General features: G+C 46.9%; 6 protein-coding genes across 6 annotated transcripts; 4 read left to right on the forward strand and 2 right to left on the reverse strand.

Moving 5' to 3' along the window:
* Positions 1 to 2,129: 2,129 nt before the first annotated feature.
* On the reverse strand, positions 2,130 to 3,737 carry TRIVIDRAFT_205157 (uncharacterized protein; the record flags this gene model as incomplete). The annotated part of the gene is made up of 1 exon (XM_014096129.1): positions 2,130 to 3,737. The coding sequence occupies one exon, from the start codon at positions 3,735 to 3,737 to the stop codon at positions 2,130 to 2,132; it is 1,608 nt and encodes a 535-aa protein (XP_013951604.1).
* Positions 3,738 to 4,895: 1,158 nt separating this feature from the next.
* On the forward strand, positions 4,896 to 6,938 carry TRIVIDRAFT_226358 (putative serine/threonine protein kinase; the record flags this gene model as incomplete). The annotated part of the gene is made up of 2 exons (XM_014096130.1): positions 4,896 to 6,221; positions 6,285 to 6,938. The coding sequence occupies 2 exons, from the start codon at positions 4,896 to 4,898 to the stop codon at positions 6,936 to 6,938; spliced, it is 1,980 nt and encodes a 659-aa protein (XP_013951605.1).
* Positions 6,939 to 8,007: 1,069 nt separating this feature from the next.
* Positions 8,008 to 8,991, forward strand: TRIVIDRAFT_66322 (uncharacterized protein; the record flags this gene model as incomplete). The annotated part of the gene is made up of 1 exon (XM_014096131.1): positions 8,008 to 8,991. One exon carries the CDS (start codon positions 8,008 to 8,010, stop codon positions 8,989 to 8,991), a length of 984 nt encoding a protein of 327 aa, XP_013951606.1.
* Positions 8,992 to 9,754: 763 nt separating this feature from the next.
* TRIVIDRAFT_1603 (uncharacterized protein) lies at positions 9,755 to 11,203 on the forward strand (the record flags this gene model as incomplete). Its single annotated transcript, XM_014096118.1, has 3 exons — positions 9,755 to 10,227; positions 10,281 to 10,412; positions 10,462 to 11,203. Coding segments are annotated over 3 exons (1,347 nt in total), but the record flags the coding sequence as incomplete, so codon positions are not given.
* Positions 11,204 to 13,400: 2,197 nt separating this feature from the next.
* On the reverse strand, positions 13,401 to 14,847 carry TRIVIDRAFT_160883 (uncharacterized protein; the record flags this gene model as incomplete). The annotated part of the gene is made up of 7 exons (XM_014096132.1): positions 13,401 to 13,537; positions 13,607 to 13,778; positions 13,841 to 14,027; positions 14,095 to 14,212; positions 14,279 to 14,405; positions 14,485 to 14,571; positions 14,641 to 14,847. The coding sequence occupies 7 exons, from the start codon at positions 14,845 to 14,847 to the stop codon at positions 13,401 to 13,403; spliced, it is 1,035 nt and encodes a 344-aa protein (XP_013951607.1).
* Positions 14,848 to 17,849: 3,002 nt separating this feature from the next.
* Positions 17,850 to 22,260, forward strand: TRIVIDRAFT_43463 (uncharacterized protein; the record flags this gene model as incomplete). The annotated part of the gene is made up of 2 exons (XM_014096133.1): positions 17,850 to 21,441; positions 21,545 to 22,260. 2 exons carry the CDS (start codon positions 17,850 to 17,852, stop codon positions 22,258 to 22,260), a joined length of 4,308 nt encoding a protein of 1,435 aa, XP_013951608.1.
* Between the last annotated feature and the right edge of the window lie 504 nt (positions 22,261 to 22,764).

A 22,764-nucleotide genomic window follows, 5' to 3' on the forward strand; every position in this document is an offset into this window, starting at 1 on the left:
AGAATGACCACGTTCATGATGGGTCAATCTTGTGAGCAGGGGGAGTGTTCGCCTTTATAATACGGGCTTAATAAATGCCACAGCATAGATTGAGAAGAATGTCGATTCAACTTGGTTCAGGTGGCAAACATATCCTTGATACAGCACACAAGGACATGATCGACTTCAAGCATCAACTACAGTCACAAAACAAGAGAGACAACGGGAAGAAATGTCCAGCCCTCCATCCTTGAATCCCGCGTTAAAGCCATGGGAACCAGAACGAATAGAGAGTCGGCCTGCAATTATGATTTCTCTGTGGCACAACTGACGCTGCAATTTATCCACTGATGAAGGACTTGAGCAACACGGGTAAAATTTTCAGGTCATGCCAGCCGCACGAAGAAAAAAAAAAGAAAAAGAAGAGCGAAGCTCTAAGCGCGACCGCGAAGAATTTTATACGCTTCTGGGGCGTGGGTCTTGAATTTTTTCTCAGCGCTTAGTCATGCAGCGGCGCTGTCCAGTTAAAATGGGCCAAAGAGTGGGGTGCAAATGTGAAGAGACTTCCGTCCTGTTTCCTTTGTTGGAAGTCTTTCGAGGTAAGACATAGTCTAGAGCGCAGTTCCAAGATGGAATGCTAATGCGAAAAAGAAAGAAATCAAATCTCCTGTAATGTGTACCTAAACAGAAGATTATTTGGGTATTGGCCCTTGCAATTTTTTACATCAGCTGCGCAAGTGGATGTTCCCGCTGCTGAAGCCTGGAGCAATACTGAACGGCGTCTTCTGTGCCTGATCCTCTCTCTAAGCATGGGGATCTTTGATGTTTAGATCTCCTACAGATGGGGAAATGGCTATACGGCCTAGCATCTGCACTTTAAGTGATTTTCGAAGCTCTTACTAGACGCCACCGCAATCTACGACGAAAGAGGTGCGAGGTTGACAGTCTGAGACGCAGACGCGTATCGTAGCTCAAACAAAAGTCCCATCAAACGAATGTCCTTATCGATGACTGCAGAAATGCGCTGCCAATTGATCGAGAGCAGAGCAATGCTGCCTGACGTAAAATAGCACTAAAAATACATGACGAATGCAATGTAGATGAAGTAATTAGACTGAAGTCGACGATGGCAAAGAGGCTGAGAGGGCATGAAGATATCCGGCCTCTTAGCCTATATGAATGCTCTCTGGACAAGAGCAGGTCGCGGGTCCAAACAACAGATTCACTGCTTCGAGTCCAAAGTCACCAATGGTAAACCAGATCTCTCCTCTGGAGCGTTACCCAGCGATCCAACTGAGTGGAGTACCCTTGCCTCCCCACCCTATTATCTCTCTCTCCTCCTCTTCTTCTTTGTTCTTCCTGCATTTTCTTCCTCTGTCGTGCGTTTTTTGGTAGTTTTCTAAAGTCTTCCACGTTAAAAACTGTACTTAGAGACGTGACTGGAATCCGTTTGTATTATTGCATCACCAGTTGCTTCACCCCCAACTTTCCAGTCTTTACCTATCTGGGCGTGATAACATGGATGCAATACCGTGTTAGTGATCACGGAGATTATATGATAAAATTCAAGATGTAAATTGACTCTTCTTTCCCGTCATATTAGATACTTGTAAAATACAATAATGCCTAGCCATTAATACTGACATATTTCCATTTCACAGCGCATCTAGATACCTTCTTTTTGCCTAGTATTAGGTTCAAAGGCGCTCATGATGTTTGTCCCCGTCCACTTTTTTTCCAGATACAAAGGTAAACTCTACCAAAAAAAAAAAGGGAAACAATGGCCAAAACCGCCCACCAAAAGAGACGTTGTTTCTTTGAGCTGCGCCGCTGCACCCAGCCCTGCCAGGATAACGACCATGCTCTCAGAAATTTACGACTCCTTTAATGATGCTTGAACTACGCCGCTGCACCCAACCCTGTCAGGATAACGACCATGTTCTGCTTTAGGCACCGTGTTGTCATTGTCAAGCTACGCCGCTGCACCCAGCCCTGCCAGGATAACGACCATGCTCTCCCTTGGACCCCGTGTCGTCGTTTCTTCTGGGCTAACCGCTGCACCCAGCCCTGCCAGGATAACGATCATGTTCTTGGAAACTCTCGACAGCCCCAAATCCTATGCCTGTCCTTTCGCTTGAACATCACGACACCTAATGCGACTTGCCTGAATGATCCAGCTCCTCAAACGTAGGCCATTTGCTTCTTCTTGATGAACTGGAGCTAGGAGGCGGCATTTCACGGGCACTGGGCGAAATAGAACCTTTCTTTCGACCTTGGCGTTCACCGTGGATGACAGTATCTGTATCTAGGGTTTCTGCGGTTTTAGACAGATTTTCCGACGTTGGATTATTTGCTGAGTGGTCTTCTGCGGATCCGATGGATGTGACTTGAGACGTTGGAGTCGAGGATAAGCTCTCTACCTTTTGGCGTTTGAATCCATTGTCTCCATCATCCTCATCATCATCAGGCCTGGCTCTCTTTAGGGAAGCGCTTGCACATGAGGTTTGTTGGCTTAAAGGAGAAGTTTGGTGTGTTGAAGTGGCGGTAGCAGAGTTCTCTACCTTTTGCCTCTTGGGTTCATGATTGATGGTATCACTATCAATATCATCATCGAATCGTACCCTTTTCTTGGCCCGAGTAGAGCTTCTAGTACCAGATGGACCACTCAGATGCTTTCTCAGTGCACCTTGCGCTCCACTATGCTTGTCTTCCTTATTCGAGATAGGTGCGTCGCCTGATTTGAGTGTCTTGAGTCGCTCTGCTGAAGGATATTGGCTTTTGTCGGGATTGAAAGTTTCGTGGGCCGTGTCGTTTGACTTTGACGCCATGTATTCGGCGTAGGTGCCTGAAAATACAGTACTCTCCCTCAATTTTTCCTCCCTCAATCTTTCTATCCTCATCCTGTTTCTCTCGGCCTCTATTTCGTAATAACCCCATTCAATATCAGGCCACTGAGACCCACAGTACCAAGGAACGTCAGCTTCCCAGTCCCAGTCCGAAGGCTTATTAGCTGAAACGCCATGGCTATCCATGTGTGGCATATCTTCCTCAGTATCCTCTATCACCTTTGGAATAAGGTTTTGCGTTTCCTCTGGAGCAAGGTTCTGAGATTCTTCCACACGATCCTTTGTGTCCTCTTCTGCAGGATTCTGCGTCTCTTCTTCAACGGGGTCCTTGGTTTTCTTGGCATCTTCTGACTCCCCTTCACCAGCATTTTTAGTCGATTTGATATGATCCTTCAGCTCTTCTTCATTGGGGTTCTGCGTAGCCTTGCTGCCGTCCTGGAGGGTATCATCACCTAGATGAGCCTCATTCTCTGCACTGGGCTCTGATAATTCCTTTACCCAGCCAGTGACGCTGCCGTTTAGCAGCCGGATAAAATAGTCGAAACAGCCAGTCCGGCAAGCAGCGTGGGCTATGTCCTCAGCATCTTCGCATGGAAAGATCATTTTCCCTCGATCGGTAATTTCCTTCATAAGAGTCTTCATCGTCTTAAGGAGTATTTCCTGCCGTTGCTTGTTTATTTTATCAAACTGTCTCTCAAAGTCCTTCTCATCTCTGGATGTCTTGGCGATGGCCATTGCGGTTTCGAAATATTTGTTCACATCCATGATTGGAATTGCAAAGGTATTGAATCGATTCCAGTACCGCCCCCACAATTGTGTTTTGACATTACTCATATCTATGGGAACAGTCTCACTCCAAAGATCGTTTTTAGTCCTCTGAAGGTACCACTCTGGAGCCTCGAAGGGAGCCATTGATGCTAATTCACAGCTGTACCGGTTGGTTTTCGATTGGGGATGCGGTTGCGGTTGCGGTTGCGGTTGCGGCTGCGGCTGTGGTTGCGGTTTGTCGGTCAGGATAGCTGAGAGATGTGGTCCACTTTAGGAGCGCGTGCTGGCAGTGGTTGTGGTTGTGATGATGCTTTGAGCCGCTGGAAAATCGCTCGAGAGGGTTCTGCTGTGAAAGATTTTAAATGAAGCTGGCCTTTGTGCACCTTGAGATTCTTTGTATTCCGCCAAGGAGCAATCAGATTATGTTACTAAGCGCGCGCAACAGATTGTCACACAGAAACAAGCCAGCAGTGATCAGGTGAGGCATGGCTGTGCGTCGTACTGCCTTTGTGCCTAATTTTAGCGTTGTGCCCCTTATCCACAGCCAGTCAATAACTTGTTCACAGCGCGTAGGGGGTGGGACCTGCACACGGCTTTGATATTGAGGCGTTGACGGAAGGGCATCTGATGCACTAAGTTTGCATGCAGTTTGTTATGCTTAAATGGAGAGCTTGTGTGGAGTGCGGAGCGTTTGGCAGCGAGACTGACCCGTTTGCCGGGATTTAGGGCGAGTTTGTACAAACATGGATTATCTTCCTTGAGTCACTGCCTAAGGTCACATACATACAAACACAATACAAGCCTATCCGTGTAGATGCTACTGCTATGCCATCGATTGTAGCATTGTAGCTGTGGTTAGACAAGACGAGTACAAAATAACCGCTAATCAATCAATCCGGGACAGATCCTGTTAATTCTACCACCCACCCATCCTCATATCCCATGGGTGGATGCTGAGCTGTTGGTGAATCTCTTTGCAAAAGATCCGTCATAGATTGGGTTCTGCCTACTGTACTACATTCCTGAACATACACAGCCTCCATTATAGCCGGATACCATGTAAAAAAGGCAAATCTTTGTCTGTAGCACAAAGACCTAGCGGCAATTGCTGTTTGTCCAACTTCGTGATTGGGTATGGATGCCCAGGTGTTTCCCAACGACGATGAGATTCAATCCGGCGCCCCAAACACCAGTTTTGTATAAGTAGAACTGGCATCTCCTCAAGGAATCAATTGATTAATTACCATCAGATTATAAAAGCTTTCTCTATAATTATCCTCCACTCTCATTCAAATCGCAATCATGTCTCAGCAGGGCCAAGAACCGAATGGTGTAAATGCATCCTCTCATACCTCTATCACACAAATAGAGCCACGAGGGACTACCTCTGTTGCAGCCGCTATCTCTGTTGCAGCCGCTACCTCTGTTGCTGTCGGAGCGTCACCAGCGACTCAAGGCGTAGTGCAGTCAACTCACCAGTCTATACATACCCAAGACCAATCTCAATCAGATTCTGAATCCACACTCAGTGACAAGGATATCGAAGCGTGCTTAGACGTCGTTTTCACAGCGTTCATAGCTAGAGGAGAGCTCGAATCTGAATACTCACCCCATATTCCAGAACCTCCGACTGTTGAGCAAGTAACTACACTTCTTACCGATGCCTCGTTCTCTGAGCCTGATGCGCGACTGATTGTTGCGTCACCTAAATACCCCCAGGGCACGAAAAATGATTCACCAATCGTTCAGCTCCCACACACAGCCAGCGACAGGGTTACCTTTGGCGTTCTTCAACAATCTCAGAGTGTGGATTTCGAAATCGAACTGCCACCCAGCAGTCGTACAACTATGGTCGGGGTGACTTGTCGGATTGTCTTCGATCCAGGAAGCGACGACTGTATTTTACGAAATTGGACGGACCTGCCAGTGAACCTGACATATCTCAGTCCTTCTCCGTCCACCTGTACTCGGGTATGTCTCAGATACCGACGCTCTCATGTAATCCAACCTGGAATTTGGAGGATTTCTATTTATGACGATGAAGACGATGCTACAGAGCGCTACCTTATTGAGTTTTTGCTGCGTGAGAGACAATTTACTGTCGCTATCCACAAAGCAATTGATGTCCCATCAGCCAAACGAGCCGCCGACGACAATAGTGGAGAGCACAGGGCCAAGAGGCAAAGGCTAGGAGACGATGCTGTCACCACGTCTAGACGAAATCAATTTGAGACGGAACTGGTTTCTGTCAATACAAATGCGGGCAATGTTGATACTAATGACCACTACTTCACAACGCCTACATCCATCCAGGAGATGATCCACAACGCTGGAGTCCCACTTCTACAGCTCAAAAAATACGACACGGCAGTTATACGGACCCCGAAAGCTAGTGGTGCCACTTCTTACTCAGAATCTACGGTAAATGGGCCCGCAACATATCAACTACAGCGAAGGACCGATATCTTTGAAAACAGAAACACAAGTGTTTTTTATTGCAGACATTCTGCTGTGTCGGAGATAGTTGTTGCGAAAGTCCTTAAATACGAAGGCGGATCAATGCACGATGTGATTCGTTTTGCAGACATGTGGAAGAAAGAAAAGGAGATGCTTGATATGTTGAAGCATGTAAGTTCACCTCTTACGCTTACACTAGTCTCGGATTCTAAAGCCTTTTCTCACCATATATAGAGAAACATAGTGGATCTCAAGGCATTTGACGGACGCCAATTTGCAATCTATCTAGAAGCCCTGCCTCTGTCCCTCTCTCGTGGTACCGGGTCGGCCTTCACACTATCTGATGCTTATAAAATACTCCGTGATGTTTCATCCGCCTTCACATATATGGTTAGCCAATCCATTAGCCACAATGATATCAAGCCACACAATATTACATATTCTCCCCAGAGAGGCTCTGTTCTTATCGATTTCGGAATGGCTACATTGAATCAGGACAAAGACACGGGAGGGACGCCGTGGTATCTTCCTCCTGACATGCTTGATGGAAACCGACGAGGGTTTGCAGGCGATGTGTGGGCTCTAGGCATTACGATGCTTTATATACTTGGCAAGATTGGCTTGCCAGAAAGAATTATGGATGGTTGGTCGATACACAGCCTTTCCACGCCTGGAGATCCATCTCGGAAGAAGATGGAGGAATGGTTGGAGTTTGTTGCTCTCAAAAAGTCTCAGTTGGATCAAGAGAATGTACTCGAAAGCATAGTGTTCAAAATGCTCGATTGGAATGGGGAATCACGAATAACAGCTGAAGGCATCCTAGCAGAATTTGATTTCCTGGAATTAGACTCTGGCAATGATGGCGAGTCCAGTGATGGAAGCAAATGAACAAAATTGAGGAATGGTTTTGTAATAGAATTGAGATAGAGTATGTTTTGGATAGAAAATGTTTACGGTGGCTCATTTTGCACTCTCAAAGATCTGTATTTTGAAAAACAAGAAGGCCTAAAAGCGGATGAACCAAGTCTGGCGAAATAAATGAGATTCCTCTAAAAGTGAATTAGGTTCTTGGATGAGCGCCAGATTAATTCAAAGTCTCAAAGTAACACTGCAAGCCCAAAGTGTTTTTTTCAAGGAGATAGGTAGAGGTGAGTACATACCTTAGGTAGGTATTATATGGAGTAGACAACATCGACAAAAGAGGACACGTATGTGTACAATCCAATTCAAATAGCATTTACCTACGAGTGTCTCTAACAGGCTCTAGAAATCAAGCCAACTCCAAAATTTCAGCTGGCCCGCTCTAGAAAATAAGCCGGCTATAGAAAGCATGCTAGCTCTGAAAGCCAGACTACCTACCTACATGTACGTAGACGTATAAATCGTACACTTGCTAAGGTATACCTAACCGTGTGCGACTGCGTCGCTCGAGCAGCAGCCTCATCGGTCCTATCATCGAGAAGCCCTGTTTCAAGCACATACTACGTCATATTTGATCGCTCTCAAGCGAACGATTCAAAATATGGTGAGAACGCTTGCGTACTATATAGCGTCTAAAGGCAATGGGATACTAATAATGAAATTTCTTACACTGTGCTTGATGGCGCTTTTCCCTGGGCCGTCGTCCGAGTTTGGGAATTCGAGATCTTATCTTAAAGCCGCGGGTGATCAAGCAACCAGCGCTAGCTCCTCGGCCGTACCCTCGGCCGCGCAGGGGTGTGGATGCCACAGAATACTTGGAAGAGTATCAAAAGTTATACGTTATAAGAATACACTCTCAGCTGTTACAGCTTCATTGAACCTATTATATTGATAATAAATTTAACCTCTAGATGAATACACTCTGGGTTGATCGTACGTCGGGGTTTTCTTTCAGCACAGTCCTCTTACACTGCATCACCACCGACAGCCCAAAATACGCCGCATTCATCGAACTCAAACTCAAACTCAAAACACAATGTCATTCAGGCAAACCGTCTCCGAATTCTTTCCTCCTCCACCAGGCTTTACAGAAAAGGATCTACCATCTTTGTCCGGCAAAGCCTACCTCATAACTGGTGGAGCAGCCGGCATTGGCAAAGAGCTTGCCCGGATACTCTTCTCGGCTGGCGCAACAGTATACATTGCTGGACGTAGCTTGTCAAACATCGAAAGGGCAACCAAGGACATTGTAGATAATCCAGTTCAACTTCAAAGCGCACAAACCGCTCCGGCGACCGGTAAAATCGTCGCTGTCGTATTCGACCTCGCGGACCTACCCTCCATCAAACCAGCCATTGAAACACTCAAACAGCAAACCACCAAACTCGATGTCGCGTTTCTGAATGCGGGCGTCATGGTTCCTCCTCGTGAATCAAAGACAAAGCAAGGATACGAGTTGCAATGGGGTACCAATGTCGTCGGACATTTTGTGTTGCAGAGGCTACTTTTGCCCCTGCTGCTCGCCTCTGCACGCGAAAGTGGTCAAGCCCGCATCGTCTGGGCGTCTTCCGATGCGAGCGCACGCTCACCGTCGCCCGACGGCATCAGCTGGGATGATATCAATAGCCCAAAGCTGGATTCATGGACCACTTATGGGCAGAGCAAGGCTGGGAATATAATCCTGGCAGCGGAGACGGCGCGGCGGTATGCAAAAGACAACATCATTGCTACGAGCCTGAACCCTGGACATCTCAAAACGGACTTGCAGCGGCATTGGCTTTCGGATTCGCGTATCAGAAGTCTTGTAACAGCACCTCTATTGCATGAACCGCGGTACGGGGCACTCACTCAGCTGTTTGTCGGGCTTTCAGAACGAGTAAACGCAGAAAAAAACGGACAGTACTTCATTCCCTGGGGCCGAGAAGGCAAGAGGCCAAAGCAGATTGAAAAGGGGCTGGAGAATGGTAGCGGCGGCCGACTTTGGGATTTGTTGGAGACGGAGACGGAGCAATATATTTAGCTTTGTCCTCTTCTGAAATTCTTGCTATTAATAAGGTACATACTCGTACTCCGTATACTTTTAACTACCTATCTTACCCCACCTGAAGCAGAGCATATGTGGAGCGCCGTCATCCTCAGGCAAATAAAACCTCAGCTCTTCTGTAACTACCAACCCCTTTACCACATCCGGATAGCAGGAGTATTACAAAGACATTTTACGTCTGCACAAGAACAAGAACCAAGATACAATGAATAGCATGGCCAGACCACGGCAGCGCATCCGATCTATACTGACCTGTAATGAGTGCCGAAAAAGAAAGCAAAAGGTAGGTGGACTGAACCATTAGGTATGTAGCTGCCTGGTACTAACTGGAGAGACAGTGTGATCGAAAGGTTCCATGCACTCTATGCGTGGTCCGTGGAACGCAGGATATCTGTAGCTACGAGACCCGCAAACCTACACTGTATGAGCCCTGAAGCCAAATGAAGTAGAATGTACTCATGAATGCCAAGCCTACCAAATGCAACGCTTTTGTCGTCTTCTCGCGGCAGAAATGCCGTTTCAGCGGAGAGTGACCATACTCTGGATCATAAATCCTCTGACGCGGATCCACTCAGCTCAATGAAAATGCTGACCAAGGTATGGCATCAGCTCTGTACTCGTATGCGGTTGTGGCTCGGAGACTTATGCAATGTTTCAGGTTCTCCCAGAGACTGGTCATATTGACATCTCGTCACCACCAGTGGTGACAGCACCACTTACCCAAAGTAAAGATTGTTCGGAATACTACGGTTACGTCCGCCGGATCCCTTCCAAAGACCATTGCGACAAGCTATTTGAATTCTTCTTCCTACATCTCAATTCATTATGCTCACCGCTAGATCAGACATTCTTTGAAGAGCAGCTACGGCGTTGGTGGGACCTTGCTCATAAAGTACTGACTAAGGAAGGCCCAAATGGTCTGCCTGAAGAGATTAGATGCTTTCCTGCACTGATATTTCAAGTTTTGGCCATCGCGCTGCAGTTCATATCAGGCCCATATAAAGCCAAAATAGACGAGCTCAAATTTGGTCCATTCCAGACAGTTGCCGAACTATCCAAGGAATACAGTGATTGTGGAGTTTCTTTGTACAACATGGTTGGAAATGCAAAGCTCACCCTTATTGGAGTGCAACACAGCTCTATGAGGGACTGGTGGCTCCTGAACTCTGGTGACCTGGTGCAAGCATGGACGCACTCTAGTCAAACCATAAGGTATGACAGCACGTTTATCTTATTTTGTCGAATACTGACAAGCATTTTTCAAGAGATGCCATGGCTATTGGGTTACACCGTGAACCTGAAATTCCTGTGACAAGTCACGCAGAAGAGCTTCTCGATTGTCTGTGGAAGAATGAGATGCGGAAACGTGTTTGGCTTAACGTTTTTGTCTTTGATGTGTGAGTGATACCTGGAGGTGGTATAAACACCAGGCTGAACTCTTTTTAGCTCCGCAGCATTTTTTCAGGGGCAACCTATGTTTAACCGCCTGAAGGAGTGCACCGTCAGCCCTCCAGTTGACTGTGACATTCCCATTGATCGCTTGACGAGAATCCCAGTTGCGAGGTCCGACTTCGAAAGGCCCAGTCCATTGACCGAACGAATCTTGCGCCTCAAAATAACACGTCGACTTTGTGAGATTCGAGACCTGGAAGTGCAAGGGCCCATCCCAAGAGATGCGGAAAAAGTCAAGGAACTCCACAATTTTGCCATTGAATTCAGAAACACATTGCCAAGTTTCTACCGTACGCCTGATCCGGATACTACATGGGATGTTGAGTGTCCGTTTGTTCCAACTCACCGCGAACAACTCTGCTTTTTGGTTGATGCCTTTCTAATTGCTCTTCACCGTCCGTACGTATTCACAAGGGAACGGAGTCAGCGTCAGGTGTACGACAGCGCACTCGTCATTCTCGACAGTCAGGAGCGGCTATTTCAGGCCATGAATGTGTCCGAGGCACCTATCTACATTGGCTGTACACTGCCAACCTTCGAGGCTGCTGTCCTGTTAGCAGTGGTCTTGATATCAAATCCTGGGCGGTACTATGAATCTTTCTGGCGACCGTACAGTAGCCTGAAAAGAGCTATCCACCGACTTGAATGCATTGGGCCACACTTACCACTTGCTAGATTTGGAGCAGCGATTTTGCAAACCGCACTTTCTCGCATTATTCAGGCGTGCCAGAAGGCTGGGCTTTCACTGGCCAACCTTGAGAACTTGCCTGGGCAACATAGCGTACAGGAGTCTGAGAGCAGTGCATCTGCTGGCCAATCTTTAGACTTGGAGACATGGCATTTTGCGACCGATCAATCTGCAATGGATTGGATGACTGAAGGTGATGGATTCCCCAAGTTTGATTTCTCAAATTTGGAAGTCCCGATGCCATTGAAGGAGTTGTTGACCGATGAAGAAATGATCGCCACGTGGAAGCCGCCGTTCAAAGAAGACGCACAAGAATCGACGCAAGCTGAAGAAGCAAGCACAGATCACGACGACAATGAGCTTTGGGATTTTTTGGTGCGCGGCCCGGACTGATTTCGGAGCATTACCAACTGACAATTATTTTGCTACCACCGTCGAGCAACTGGACTAGGCAATAATCGAGGCAATGAAAACGAAGGCAAAAATCATCTTTGACCTATGATTTTGATCTACGCAGTAGGTCAAGTAAGCCTCTCTGAAACCCCCAGCCTTTGCACAGCCCAATGCCATATGACACATCTATATGCATTGAAATGCTTGAGAGACACAAATCCTTTACTGCAAAGGAGCTATACAAGTCAACACAGCGTGAAAAATCTGGGCGCTCCGAATTTGTGGCGTAGAGAATACGTCTACACATTGGCACACCCCAAGGTTCTGCCATTCTGGCCACCAACAAAAAGGACCCACGATCACGAAGATTCTTCATTTATGGAGACAAAGAGGACAGCTGTGTGAATAGTGCTGGGATCAATCATTCAGTTGGCTTGGCTGAAATGATCAGGTACCTAGCTGTAGAAAATCCTTAGGTAGTCTATGTGCACGTACCTCGTTGACATCGACTTCCCCCTCTAATGGGGAAGCGCGAGCCATCAAAGTTTTCACCCAGAAGCCTGTACCTCTTTCACTTCTCGCACTCTCCTTAAGAGCTAGCACTTTCTCCCTTGCCTGATCTGCGAGTACCACTTCTAAACCCTTCGTAATGAGGAGGGATGCTTTCGCAGATGGCTTAGATGGCCTACCGCCACATAGTCAAATCGAAAGCCTTCCATGTTTGATCCTGTGTAATGTGATGGCGAGACTTGGCTTGTCTGATTTCAACGCACTGGCTCATGGATACGTGATGTGGGACAAGGACAGGTTTGATTCCACTGGGGCTGAAAAAATCACTTTTTGTCCAGACATCGAATACCTGCCCTTGGGAAACTTGGATTACAGCAGCCCCGAAGAGGAAGAGGAAGATGATAAAGGTAGACGACTTCGATTTTTCAGATTCAGAAAAGGAGTAAGAAGAGAACTTGTAATGGAATAACCAGGGTGGAAGGACGCGCCGAACAAGAAGGACGCCAATAGATTTGCTGGAGCTTTCAAATCTGAAATAAATCAAGTAGACAGCTACCTTACGTCTGCCTAGTCGGGAGACTGCATTTCCGACCACTCTGTTCACAATTGTTGGTGCGCAGCTTCACTCAGCCGCATGACACGGAAGCCTCAATATTAATTCTCATTCGGTCTCCCCGTGAATACTGCATTATGCCGTTCCCGTCTTATGCGCAACGGGTTGGTGGGACCGCGCACTGTCGCAGATTTGTTTGTCAACTGCCGCCTCCCGCCACGGCGGCGAGAATCAAGAAGTCGGTGAGGCAACACAGGCCAATAACGGTTCCCATCGCTTGGCGCCTGAAGTCGTGAGTGGATGTGGTAACCCAGGGCGTGGACTGTTGTTGTATGGGCCTCCGTTACGAGGCACAGCTAGTCGCGTCTCATCGAGAATGCCGGTAAGACGAACCTGATGGGTGATATCTCTTCCCTAGCAAAGGAAATCTAGCGATTTAGATGTCGCTACTTGTCTAGAATCCTCCCTATTATTGACATAGCTACTTATGTATTAGTACTCCTGGGGATGCCATTTACTAGTGTGGTCTGCCATATGCTCTCGTGCTACTATTGATCAACATTATGTACGTTCATTCTTTGCCGTATATCGTTTGGTATTTGCATTATCTTAAACATTTTGTGCCTTTTGCAGTGTATCCACCTTATGCTGGGTCGAAAGAAAGATGCCTACTCTCAGGTGAAAAATCTGAAAATTATATCCAGACTTTCGTTAGGACCTTGTCATCTGTTCCCAGCTACAGAAACTTTAGTCAGCTATGGATCTACAATCAAAAGTATTTGAGCAGACTCACATATCCAAGAATAGCTTCCATAGAATGGAAAATAGCAGTCCCTGGAGGCCATTGCTCAAGATGCGGGTTGGCAGTCCTCGGCCAAGCAGCCCTGATACTCCGTCATCCCGGACCACCAGTCGCACTGCCTCTCCTATACAGCCGCGATCAATAATGTAAAACCACGTGGTAAAATAGGACACCATAATTCGGGGATGCTTACCATATGAGACTTTGGTATCGTTGACCTGCCGGTATGTCTTTATTACTCTCAGTGAATTAGACACAGAGTCCGATATGATGGATGCGACGAATCCTATGAAAGCTAGGCGCAGTAACCAAAGAAACAAGTCGCTCTTCGGCGGTTCTTGGATGACTTCGATCAACAAATTATACTATGACGATGTGAGCAAGTCTGTCGTCAATTTGCAGGAGAGATTATACAGGCCCATCGTACCGTTGCGAACCATGGATAGTGTCCCACGAACGTTGCTCCCGCGGTAGCAAATGCTCCCCACCACAGAGTTCCAATGCCATGCTGTTTGATACGTTGGCGAAGTAGGGCAGTTCCACCAGAGCCTTGTGCCTGAAGTGTTGTCTTGAGAGTATCGACGGGCGTGAGGATCATTCGGAAGCCAGCAGCGCTTAGCATTACATTTCAGTAATTTGTATCTCATTTGATATTAGATAAATTTTCGGATGTGAGCATACCAAAGGGAGGCAAAAACAGTCTTTCCGAGAGAAGGCAGGTGTTTCAGATATGAGTTGGACTGCAGCAAGGCCAAGATTCCGGCGTTGGCGGCTGTGTCTCCAAACCTGGCAACAGGTCCTGCATTTCGACGCATCAAGAGTCAACCACGGGAAATGTTTACGGAGGAAGTGAAAGGTGCTTTACCTTGTATAAGTGCGGCTCCGATACCCGAATAATATCGTCCAAATCCTCCATTAGCGTAGAGTATTTGCGAGGCACTAGAGAATGAAGTTCCGAAACGGTACTGATAGTTCATAATCGTTCGAAGAGGCTATACAAGAACCAAATTGTTTAGTCTTGGCCAGGCACTGAGAATGACAAGGGAAATGAGTGTGCAGGTGAGGTGATACCATCAAAAGCAAGACCTGCAGAACCATGGCGGCTGCGCCACTTAAACCTCCACCAAGCGCTTTCCTGAGCGCATCTTTCAAGTCAAACTGATCAATCTTGGTTAGATATACCAATAGAGTAGCTAGTAAATATCTGTTTGTGACACTAACATTGACATCGCCGTCTGCGTCAATCCAGCCCTTGATAAACACGGCAAGGACAAGAGCAGCGACAATTACCCAGAAGATCCTCCATAGGTACCAGCGATTCGACTTCTCGTTCTCTCGCTGCTCCAGCCGGGATTGTTCCGATTGCTCCCCTACAAGCAGAGGTGTGTTTTCATTATGATTTGATTGGGTCTCAACGTCGTCCTCCCGAGTCATGGCGTTGGGTTGTGTACCGGCGCACGAAGCTATAACTACGTCAAATTAATAGCAACAGAAGGCGGACGGTTTAGAAATGACGCAGCTAGCAAAGGCGATCAAAGTACATTCCCAAGAGCATGTTCATTCTCATCTGACAATATGAATAGATTATTGGCGTCAGCAAGGAAAGAGCCTATATGTAGCGAATTATATGGGCACATCTGGATTGGTCATCATGGGCGCTGATGCAATGCAGATGAAAATTGCGAGCTCATGGTCGGCACTTACATGAGATGCGGAGCACGGCCGAGTCGGCTCCGGAAATAATCTGGCATTTGCTATCTCATTCCCCCAACCCACGATGATAGCATAGCAGTGATTTCGCCCATGTGGGCAATACTCTGGGCTCCAGGTAATGTTCTATCATGGTTGGCTGTGCCTTGATGTAGGATGTTAGGCTTTGATCATATGCGCAGGATGGAGGATAATGTACCGGCAAAATGCCTCGAAGGGAGCATTCATCGTGCATGTGACATCGTGTATGGACACTCTTATCTCTGTGCGATGTTGAAATGACGGGCGCTTCACGATGGTGTCTGATGAACTTGCTGCCTGGGTTTTGTGGTTAACCACGGTCAACCAACCGCTCCTAATCTGCTTAGCACTCATCACTCTTTGCTCACAAATATTGGACTTTTGCTAAGCGTGCGTGCTGTTTCGTAGTAAGCAAGCCTCTACGAATGTCTCTTGAACAAGAGAGGGGAAATACATGTACCATCCCCGCCCCATTTCGCTGCATTAAGAAAGTCCCAAAATTAGCAATAAGCTAGTTTATGCTTCATTCATGCCAAGGTATACTGCCATTTTAGAGTCGTAATCCGGGGAAATCTAAGTTGAAACGAGGATCGAAGCTGGGGATTCTCGATTGAGGCTGCATGAAACCCTTGTCAGGTACCACTTGGGAAGTGTGTGGCAATGGAACACAACTTCAAACGGATCCATCAAGTTGATCGATAATTTTCGAGTGAACGATAGTCCGATGATCGTTTTGCTATGTAGAGGTGATGAGGTAGATATTGCGGAGGGATGAGTGATCTGGCAGGAGAGAAGGCTCCAGTTGGCTCGGGCAGTCCAAAACGTCGGCGCGACTCGATGACAATATCCATCACAATGGAGAGTGTACTCAACCTACAAGTAGTACATCAAAGGCGTTAATTTGGCCAGAAAGTGTACTCATATTGTTCATGGGGAATAGTAGAGTCGCCCGTATTAAAGGTATTTAACATAGCAGACTCATTGGCGCTTCAAATACATATCAGCCCGTGTCAGAACTTTCGTCGTCTATACGTCGGCCTTACGCAGTATGATTACATCAAGCAATACAACTACTATGAAAGCCACAGATCATATAGATGAGTCAAAGTCATAAGCCCCATGAAATAACATTGAGTCATCTCTCCTCCGATTGACTGCGATTGCGATTGCGATGTCTGCAAGTTCAATCGCATAGCCTCGGCACACCGCTTGCACGAACGATGCAGGGCACTTAAATGATATTGTAGTTAATTATATGATGCGTTCTCGTATAATGCCTGTAACGTAAGGAATGCATTGCATTCTATTATATATCTTCACGCAGTATCCGTATTCCAAGCGGAGGTGGGAAGCTCACAGTACCCACGGTTGAATTCAATCGATCATCCCTTTCTACGTGGGAAATTATACTTTAAGACTCAAGGCACGACTTTCCACAATCGCCAATTGCAGACATGATAAGAGACCAAGTGACTCCAAGTGAGTCTAAATATTCAGGGTTGTTAGCATCATGTGAAACGATGGAATGCGCTACACGCGGATAATATCATCGAATATAGATTGCTTACTCCGATTCTCCAGCTTGATTGGGGTAAATTACTCCGAGTTTACAACCAAAGGTGGAGTCAACGGGTAGAACGGCTACAGTACGGAGGAGTAGTATCTCCACAAACACCTTTAGCAGCCGAAGCTAATAGGAGTTATCATCGTTGTCCAGGCGTATTAAAAAGCTAGCGTCCGTTACTTCTTCACTTCGTATACATAGAAGGATTCACTAGTGCGGCACGGATTAGTAAGTTGATAAGGCAGCACAATTATTACGGACGAAGTACGGAGCACATACATGTACTCGTATATGTTCAAATGTTGGAATGGTGGTCAGTATCTATGTATTTCACAATTCCAACCTTTCAATCCAAGAAATGCTTATAAAGTATGCAAAAAATGGGCAGCCGGTTTGAAAAGGCTTTCAAAGCTCTATAATTGATGAATTCACGCCGTTTGAGGAAGCGTGAATTATATATGAGCCACCACCAAAGCCTTGTACTAAGGCCAGACGGGCTGACGAATAAGGAGGCAAAGCGGACAAAAGTACCTCCCACATCGAGTCTAGATCAGATCAGTTGACTCACGCGGTGACAAGAATCCTCCACGGAAGTACGAACGCGAAATTGATATCGGTGTATTATTTAAATATCTTTAAGTCAAAATTCCATCTTCACATTGATTCTGATTGCAACTGCATCTCATGAAATGGTAAGGTAGACAACTGGGCTCACACGATGAGACTAGTTTACGAGCCAGAATATGCGGCTTCAGGCTTGGCATTTTTAGTTGCTCTGTACTCCCTTCCGTATCTTCGAAGGCTTGTTGTGATTACTCGTGCCAAGAATCAACCGCAAGACGGGCTCTTATACGAGGATGAAGATGGAGCAGCAAATGAAGACTCAATAGCTCGATTCTCGAACAAAGCTCAATTCATCGCTATATTTGTTATTACTGTGGCAGCAATTGCAACATCGTGCGCGGATGCCATTTTCACCGTCGTTCAGCATGAATTCGCACCTGGTCATTCCGGGATAGCTCTGGTGGGAGTATCCTTGCTTTTCTTTGCCTGGGTAAGCTGCCATCGCAGAAAATCTGGGGTTTGAAGCTGACGACTCTAGATACTTCTGCTTTTGCAATTTGTAGTTGCGTCACGAGAAATGACACCAGTGGCGAGATACGACAGCGCAACATCGAGTCTGAAGACGTGTCTCTTGATCATTGGTATTGCTTCAGTCAGTCTTAATGCAATCGGCGGCCTCAGCTCTCGTATCCATAATGGACTTTTTGTTACCTCAATCTTGATCTGGGTCCAGATCGGTGCAGCTCTAGCTTTGATCGCGACAATCGCTTCCATTAAACGGCGCCCAGATGTGTACAGCCCAGATGGAAGAGTCGTTGACTCACAAAGGACATTCAGTCTTTGGTCGAGATATAGCTTTGACTGGGGCCTGGATGTGCTCCGGGCAGCAGGCACAGAGAAGTTTGAGAATTCTGACCTACCATCAATGGACCATATGGTGAGATCAGAAAATGCTACTGCGAACTTTAAGAACATCATCTTCAAGAGTGATCGCCTCCCGCTATGGGCACACATTATGTGGAAGTTCCGTTACCGATTCCTTTGGATGTGGGCGGCTCTTCTTTTCACAAACTTTTTTGATGTCGCCCCGGCCTTTGCGAACCTGCAATTACTTCGTCACCTCGAGACTCGCGAAAACTTCGATACCATTGATCCAGTCGCGTGGAAATGGGTTGGTGCAATTGTCGCTGCTACGATTAGCTCGCGTTTGGTCGACTCCAGAGTCATGTGGTCCGAGATGGCTGATATTGTTGTGCCATTGAGATCAACTTTGACTGGAATGATGTACGAGAAGTTGATGAAAATGGAGGATTCGCTTCATATTCCCAAGGAAAAGTCTTCGGATTCAGACGCTGCCAATAACGAAGAGGAGAATGAGGAAGATAAGCAATCAAACATGAGGTCCCAGCAGGACATTGTCAATATGTTCTCGGTCGACTGCGACGCCATCGCAAGATTTGGGTCTCAGAGTGGGCAGTACGTCAACTGCGGAGGACAATTTACCATCATTACCGTCTTCTTGTTGCATCTTGTTGGTTGGCAAAGCCTGTGCGCAGGAATGCTGGGAATTGTGGTTCTCTTTCCCATCAACAGAGCTCTTGCAGCGCGATACGGCAGCAACCAAAAGATTCTGATGAAGCTTCGTGACAAGAGGTCTACAATCATTACAGAAGCTCTTCAAGGAATCAGACAGATCAAGTTTTCCGCAATCGAAACTCAATGGACGGAGAAGATTGAGAATGTCCGTGAAGAGGAGCTTTCGATGCTCTGGAGGACGAGAATCAACAACATTTACATGGCTATCGCTTCTGAGTTTACTCCCATTGTCTTGACATCGCTTTCTTTGGCTACCTATTCTTACATCAACGGGACGCTGCTGCCTTCAGTCGCTTTTACAGCAATTACTCTATTCATGTTCCTAGAAGGAATCGTGGCTCACATCCCACTGTTGTTAGTTACGGCCATCAATGCCAAAGTCAGCTGTGACAGAATCGATAAGTTCTTTCGCACGCCAGAAAAGACCGAAAACGTCCATCCGGGTCCCGCCGTGTCCTTCCACGATGCGACAATCACTTTTCCTTTTGGCTCTGGAGATCCCACAGATGACCGATTTGCTCTGCGCAAGCTCAACCTTGACTTTCCCAATAATAGCCTGAGCGTTATTTCTGGACCTACTGGATCTGGAAAATCACTTCTCCTTGCATCCATCTTGGGCGAGGCAGAAGTTCTTAGTGGTTATATTCAAGCCCCAAGAGCTCCTCCCCCTGACCAACGATTTGATAGCAAAGCAACCGCTGCTAACTGGATCTTTCCTACTGCCATCTGCTTTATTTCTCAGACACCTTGGATTGAGAACGCTACAATCAAGAACAACGTCCTCTTTGGCCTCCCATTCGACCCCGTCAGATACGAGAAAGTTCTTCATGCTTGTGCTCTATCCCAGGATCTCAGTCTGTTTGAAGATGGTGATGAAACTGAGGTCGGAGCTCAGGGAGTGACCCTGAGCGGTGGACAGAAGTGGCGACTGACTTTGGCACGAGCATTGTACTCTAGGGCCGGTATTATGGTTATCGATGATGTCTTCAGCGCTCTTGACGCACACGTTGGGAAGCACGTGTTTGCAAACGCACTGCTTGGTGAGCTTGCGAAGGGCAGAACTCGAATTTTGGTTACTCACCATTCTTCGCTCTGCCTTCCGCGTGCGGATTACGCTGTGCATCTTGTCAATGGAGTTGTCGAACATTCAGGCTCAGTAGAGGAACTGCGACGCACCGGAGTCCTAGATCACATCATTGAGGCCGATGAGGCTGAGGAGGCTCAAAGAGATGGTAACACAAAATCGGGACAACCTGCAACGACCCCATCGCAGGATTCTACACCTAAAGACAAGGCGGCTCCAAAGAAGCTTGTTGAAGATGAGAAGCGAGAGGTCGGAAGAGTCAAAACAGCGGTCTATACTGGGTACCTCAAATCTTTCAGCGGGCTGCCTTTCTGGTCTTTTCTTATCCTTCTGTTTGCCGTGGCCCAAGGTCTTACGCTTGGTCGTGCGTACTGGATCAAAATATGGGCTAGTTCGTATGAGCAGGTCGACAGCAGCATGCACGTTATGGTCTATCAATATCGAAAGACATTACAGACACAGTTTTTCAACCAGCCTATGAACTCTGCTAACTTGACCAATGTGGCTACGGGCTTTCAAATGGAGGCTCAGACTAGAAGCCTCTGGTTCTATCTCGGAGTTTACTGCCTAATATCAACGATTTCCGTTTTAGTATCCGTCAGTCGTCTCTATTGCGTTTACACCGGCTCACTCCGTGCGTCACGGAAGATTTTCCAGGGTATTTTGCGCAGTGTACTTCGAGCACCACTCCGGTGGCTGGATACTGTTCCGACGGGAAGAATCTTGAATAGGTTCACTGGTGATTTCACCAGCATGGACTCCTCGCTGGCTACAAACTTCTACTACTTTGCCACTGTAACCTGGGAAATGTTGGGCATTTTGGTAGCAGCACTTTTTGTTTCACCATTCATGATCTTCGTTGCCATCACTCTGCTCGTAGCTTGTGCTTTCTACGCTCAACAGTATATGGCGGCAGCACGAACCATCAAAAGACTCGAATCCACAAACAAATCTCCCGTCATCTCACATTTCGCGTCTTCGCTCAGCGGTCTATCCACCATCAGAGCATTCTCGAAGGCACCCGAGTTTACTAACAGAATATTCGGTCTTATTGATGACTGGGCAGCTTGCACCTGGTATATCTCTGCCTTCCGGATGTGGCTCATGATTCGTATCGGCATTACGGCTTCCATGTTTGCTGCTGTTGTTGGCATTTTCGTTGTTACCACACCCAGCATTGATGCCAGTTTAGCCGGCTTTGTTCTCTCTTTTGCATTGAACTTTGGACATGCTATTAATTGGGGCATCTCAGTGTCCACTCAGACAGAACTTGATATGAATGCGACGGAGCGTATCTTTGAGTACCAGAATCTGGAGATCGAAAAGCAAGACGGAGAGGATGTGCGTGCAAGCTGGCCTGAGGAGGGCAGAATAGAGGTTGAGAGCCTGGAAGTGGGCTACGCGGAAGGCTTGCCCTCTATTCTGAAGGGTTTGAGCTTTACTGCCGAACGCAATCAGCGGATTGGAATCGTGGGTAGAACCGGTGGAGGTAAGTCCCGTTGATCTGAATTCTCGCACACAGTAGACCCCAACCCTATTCTTCACCTCTTTTCCCCTAACGTCTGCGCATACGTTGTTCTAACATGAACCAGGAAAATCGACTCTCTCACTGGCCCTATTCCGCTTTCTTCAAACTCGGTCAGGCAGCATTACGATTGACGGCGTCGATATTTCCAAGATCAAACTCTCTGATTTGCGCACTCGTCTAGTCATTATTCCACAAGATCCTTTCCTCTTTTCGGGTACCATCCGCACGAATCTCGATCCCTTCAACCAATTTAGTGACTACGAACTCCAGAAAGCCTTGATGCGGGTCCATCTCATTTCCTCGAACCCAGGCACACCAGCTCCTGAACAGGTTCTCGAGGAGCACTCGGTCTCATCTGCTCCCACTGCCACCGAGAATGACACAGAAGCAAATTCCTCTCTCTCGCTTTCGTCCCCTGTTGCATCTGGTGGTTCCAACCTTTCTCAAGGCCAGAAGCAGCTACTCTGCCTTGCACGTGCAATTTTGTCGCGTCCAAAGGTTTTGCTCTTGGATGAGGCTACTTCGGCTGTCGATATGGAGACGGATAGACTGATTCAGGACTCGATCCGTCAGGAATTTTCCGACTCGACACTGCTTGTTATTGCGCATCGATTGAGCACTGTGGTGGATTTTGATCGGATACTGGTGATCAAAGACGGTGTGACTGCGGAGTTTGGTACTCCAAAAGAGTTGCTAGAGATCGAGAACGGTTTGTTCAAGGAGATGATTTCTCACAGCGGTGAGAAAGATGAATTGGTAAGATTGATTTCGGCAAAATAGACATCGTAAAGAACCTAGGTTAAAATTTAGAACCTGGGACTTGTAATTAGTAATGAATACGGGAGAAAAATGAGGCTTGGGTAGTCGTAAGCTTTTTGCAAGTTCGGAATAGTACCGACCACATAAAATATAATGGAATGCGAAGCGATTCCCCATCGATCTAAGTTTCCATGGGTATATATAGATCCAATGCGAGCTACTCCATGTAATGGTTAAGCTTACCTGCTATGTAAGCATGTTAAATGGACGATGCTTCAAGCCACGCCACGCGGACATGAAGAGACCGCGCATTCAAGGATCATCCAAGAATGAAAGACGTATGTTAATTTTGAACCCACACGCGCTGGGACTACTTGAATGGAAAATATCACCTCTGGCCTGCATTCGAGGGTGCAACGACAGCCATGAGGTGCCACGCAAAGTTCGGGTAAATGAGTGTACGGAGTAATATGGTGTATATTATATACATGTATCCTGTTGATATCCCTTATTTAATAACGAAAG

Source organism: Trichoderma virens, assembly GCF_000170995.1.
Source record: "Trichoderma virens Gv29-8 chromosome Unknown TRIVIscaffold_88, whole genome shotgun sequence".
Taxonomy (NCBI): Eukaryota; Fungi; Ascomycota; class Sordariomycetes; order Hypocreales; family Hypocreaceae; genus Trichoderma; species Trichoderma virens.